This window comes from Propithecus coquereli, unplaced genomic scaffold, assembly GCF_000956105.1.
Source record: "Propithecus coquereli isolate 6110/MARCELLA unplaced genomic scaffold, Pcoq_1.0 Scaffold948, whole genome shotgun sequence".
Lineage (NCBI taxonomy): Eukaryota > Metazoa > Chordata > Mammalia > Primates > Indriidae > Propithecus > Propithecus coquereli.
The window spans coordinates 43584-48363 of NW_012155818.1; the positions used below are offsets into that span (position 1 = coordinate 43584).

The 4780-nt window shown below is 43.9% G+C and overlaps 1 protein-coding gene and 1 pseudogene across 1 annotated transcript in view; one reads left to right on the forward strand and one right to left on the reverse strand.

Annotated features, from left to right (window-relative positions):
• Positions 1-524: 524 nt before the first annotated feature.
• On the reverse strand, positions 525-2136 carry LOC105826976 (annotated as a pseudogene).
• Positions 2137-2273: 137 nt separating this feature from the next.
• The window catches only part of LOC105826978 (putative ankyrin repeat domain-containing protein 20A5), a gene marked incomplete at its 3' end in the record, with an annotated part of 14768 nt that continues 12261 nt past the window's right edge, over positions 2274-4780 (forward strand). Inside the window, exons 1-3 of the mRNA XM_012665002.1 lie at positions 2274-2524; positions 4059-4173; positions 4330-4503. Coding sequence (XP_012520456.1) covers positions 2274-2524; positions 4059-4173; positions 4330-4503 — 540 coding nt within the window. The remainder of the gene's footprint in view (positions 2525-4058; positions 4174-4329; positions 4504-4780) is intronic.

Below are 4780 nucleotides of genomic sequence, written 5' to 3' on the forward strand. Positions count from 1 at the left end.
TCCCCAAGGCAGCCAATTTGTCTTCTATTACTTTTGTGGGTTCCTTCTACCCTCAAGCCTAACCCTAGTCTTAGCACAGCGACTAAATGACCTCCTCAGAAAATCCCAGCTCACCTGAGGCCTTGCCCGGCATCTGAGGAATGTTCTTTGATGCCGAGAGTAACCCTGACCAACCCTGCAGAAGTGCTGCAGGTCCCTGAGTGCTGTTTGCCTGGAGATGTCTGCCTGGCTGTCACCCATGCAAACATGTCCCCCCAGCAGCATGATTGTGCCTCCTTCTGCCACCCAGCATCAGCATCAGTGGGAGGGGAGCGCATCTTTTTTACCTCTAGTTAACCAAAGTAATTTTTTTTTCTCTTTATAACCTATTCTTTCAGACAGACTGGAAATAACAAATTTTTTTTTTTTTCTGCTCAGGATGATGCTTCACCAAAGTAGGTTTAAGTTCCATCCGTTCAGATTTTATGCATTTTTATTCATTTAAAAAGGGATTGTTCAGGGGAAAGAAATTATTTTCAACAATTTCAGGACTGGTGGAGACTGGCTGTTTCACAATAGCAAACAATACAATCAGTATCTGCCAGTGGATGTTCTCCGTAAACACGTCCTTCCCTGTTCTGGTGAACAAGTCCCTGTGTCTTGTCACTCCACTCCTCTTGCCCATAAGAATCATAAGTGTCTTCACAGAGTCTGAGCCCGTAACATAGTAATCAGCACAACTTAGGGCTGGGGTGCTATAGCTGTTACCACAGGAATCGCAACTCTGTTCATCATAAGGAGTACCATCTCCATCCTCATAGTCATATTGTCCTTATTTCTCTTATGTTGGGGGTGGTGGTGGAGATCTGTACCCAGTTGGGGAGACTCCTCTTGATCTGGGAGTGAGAAGACCTCTTTTTGCAACTCACTGGACTTGGAGTGGAAAGGCTTCTCCTAGGAGTAGGTGTCCCTCTTGGTACACCAAGTCCAACCAGCTGGGCTGTGACTTCTCCCCTTCCTCTGGTAATTACTGGGGTTGGTACAGCTTTTGTATCCAAGGCGGGTTCCCCTCCAACCACTGTAAGATCTGCATTTTCTGAACCACTGTTTAAATGTATTAATTCCTGGAGCTGTACTTGCCTGACCTCATCATTATAGTCAGGGATGAGAAACCTGAGTTTTCCCAAAACCTGTGTCATCCAGGTGTAAGTTTTTGTAGATGCTTCAATGACAGAACATGGAGATGGAAGTACTTTGAAGTACTTTGCTTCTCCACTTTTCCTCAAATCTTCTTCCTTCAACCTTGTCTCTCATGGAACCTTTTGCAAGGATGGATATTTTTGTCAAAGTTTCTTGTAAACGCTTTAGAAACTTGCCATGTGGACCCAAAAGTTTCCCCACAAAGCTGAATTTAGGAAACTGTTTTACAGGAATTAACACTGTGTCCCAGCATCATGTTCTTGTTAATCACCACCTCAGTGTACTTTTGTTCACCTTTGCTTTCACCGTTTTGACACGAGCCACAGGGCACGCTTGAAGGAGGGGTCCAGGGGAGTCCTTCTGGCCATTAGCTATGGCAGGCACTTCTCTAAGCTCACTGGGTGTCCAAAGCTCAGACTGCAAGGGAGCGGGCAGCAGGGGCTCAGCAACCTCTGAGCCCCCCACGCCAGTAGCAGAGAGACGGGCCACGTGCCATAGAAGCGGCCAAGCCTGCTGGACAGCCAGGCAGGTGCGGCTGCACAGAGGCAAGGAGGGGGTTGGGCTGCTCAGCCTCGATCCCCAGTGGCAGCAGAGGGCCCAGCGCTGGAGGACCCCGGCTATGGACGCAGGTCGAGGAGAGGAGCAGACGCTGGCTGTGCGTTCAGTCGGGCTGCTGGCCCATAGGCCCGGTGGGCGGCGCGCTCGGGGACGCTGAGGCAGCACAGGGCAAGCCCAGGCAGCCCGCGCAGGTGCACGACACGTGGGCAGTGGGGACTGAGCAGTCCTGACACACCGCCCGCCCAGAGGAACCTGTTGCGACGGTTTTTCCGTTGACAGTTGTGCACATGCGCAGTGACGTCACATTCTGATGCGCGCCCGTGCACTTGCTTTAACGGTGCTGCTTGGCTGTGCTTGGTGCTGCTTGGCTCTGCCTGGCGATTTATTCTTATCAGTCATTGGAAACTGGGATTTTCCTTGAAAAGGAAAAGGCAGTGTTGGTCAGATCGGGTTGTCTTGATTGCACTGGACTCCCGAGGTGGGAAATAAGCAGTGGGGTGTGAGCTGCGGTTCCTCCGAAGCCGACAGCCGCCACCATGAAGAAGATCTTCTGCTTCGGGGGAGACAAGGGTGGGCCGCCCTCCGGCCCCTGCACCAGCCACGGCAAGACCAGGGTGGCCCCGGAAGGCGAGGCTGGTGACAGCGCCTTTCTACAGCCATGGTACCACATCCGGGAAAAAGATCTTGGCAAAATTCAGCAAGCTGCCATGGCTGGTGACGTAGCGAAAGTGGAGCGGATCCTTTCGCTGAAGACAGAGGCCTTGGATGGCAGAGACAGAAAGAAGAGGTAATGGAAACAGCCATCCCAGGCCTGGGTGCCGGGCGGGTGTTGGGGAAATGCCCTTCCCAGACTGGCGGGAGTCCGGAGTCGGGTCAGCGCGGGCGCCCGGCTGTCCTCCCTGCAGGCTCCGCAGCACCTGGGACGTGGAAACCTTGGAGGGGTCCAGCGCCAAGGCCATCTGTATGGGCAGCAACACACAAAAAAAACTTCAGGTGGTTCCCCGTCCACTCATGATTCCCCTTCTAGGACGCTTTCTTGCCAATTTTAGCTGTTTAACTAACACAAGTATATACGGTGTTTTATTTTAAATGTACACATTTTAAAACATTATGTTATATACATTATACAAAGGTACATAATGAGAGTAATAATTCACATGATGTATCAAATTCTGGGCCAAACATCTTTGCATGAAATTCAATATCCATTTTATGTGGATGTACACCTATGTAATGTGTCCTTTACTCAGGGAACTCAGAAGGAAACTTTGAAGTGCGTATATGGTATCATAGTCTTCAATAGGAAGACTCGTTTTTCTGAAAATGAGCTCTTTCTATATTTATCAATTTTACATAAGCCAAATAAAAGTATGAAGGTTTTCAAATTTTTGAGTTACACGTGATGTCTCTCTTTTACTATCGTGATGACATGAAGAAAATTTTTGTAATGGAGTGAAAAAGACTTGCTCTTCTAGATTTCAAAATGTGCTATTAATTTCCACAAATTAATCATTTATTAACAGTTGAAGAGACAAATAAATGAATGGAACAGAATAGAAAATCCAGAAACACCCGAATATAGGAAAGAATTTAGAAGTTGATAATGGTGACAAATCAAACAAGAAAAAAACTGATAATTTAAAATTGGGCAAAGTACATTTTTTACAGATGTGTTTATCAATGAGATAATTTTTAAATGCTGCCCATTATTGTTGAAATAAGTCATGAATAAAAAGTACCATTCCAGTATCAGTGATGTTAAAATGTGAGAAAATGAGCACCCTAGCATCATTGAAATACAATGCTATCTCTAGTGTTGAAAAAAAAAGTAGTTATAATTGTATCATTTTACTTAATTAAAATGTCTTTGTTTAATAGTAGTAATAATTATATTATCTAATGATCATTGAGCTATTATTTGCATTAGGAACTGTTCAAAATACTTTGTACGGATTCTCATTTAAGCATCATAGTGATGTCCTATGAGATAGCTACAATTTTTTTTTTTGCCTATTTTATTGAAGAGGAAATTGAGGCACAGAAAAGGCCAGGCGATAGCTAGTAGTTGATAGAGCTTAAAGTAGGATGCAAACCCAAGCTCAACTGACTCCCAAAGCCAAGCTCTTTCTATTCAAATAGGCTGCTTTTTTATTTATGTAGTGAGGAATAGGAGCTAATAAATATTGTACTTTCTTCACAAGAAAATTAAATATTTGTATTGAAGGTGGAGGAATAACATGCTGTTTAATATTTACAATTACCTGAATCACTGTATATTCTAGGATAGTGCAATTTCCTAAAAATACCGCTCACTTTCATAGGACTGCTCTCCATTTGGTCTGTGCCTGTGGCCATCCAGAAGTAGTTACTATCCTGGTGGACAGAAAATGCCAGCTTAATGTCCCCGACAGTGAAGAGAGGACAGCTCTGATTAAGGTATGTAGCAGCCATCTATTTCAGTAAGAGACGGATATGATTTCAATACACAGAATAAGTTTATTTGATATAAACATAACTAGTTGGTGGAATCTGTGGAATGTTTCTTTTGAATTCCTAGAATTAATGATGTATTTCTTGATCTGATACTGATAGGCAGTACAATGCCAGGAAGAGGAGTGTGCCACCATCCTGTTAGAACATTGTGCGGATCCAAATCACAGTGACACCTATGGCAACACAGCTCTTCACTATGCTGTCTATCATGAGAACACATCGATGACAGAAAAACTCCTCTCACATGGTGCAAATATAGAAGCAATAAACAAGGTATAGATCAACCAACTTTATTGTCAAAATATTGAACATTGACATACGTAACCATCAATTTTCCATATTTGGAAGCGCAAATATTCCCTGAATGAAAATAGTTTGAAATAACTTAATTGTCTAAGATGTTACTTTAAATATTTAAACATTTAAAGAAGCATTGGAGGATGCAGCTTTCTTTTATACCTTCATGTTTATACCTTCATGGTGAAAACCCTGCATTTGTTAAAGGAAAACTTGTTTTTTCAAGTTTTTTTCCAAACAAGTGTGTTTGTTT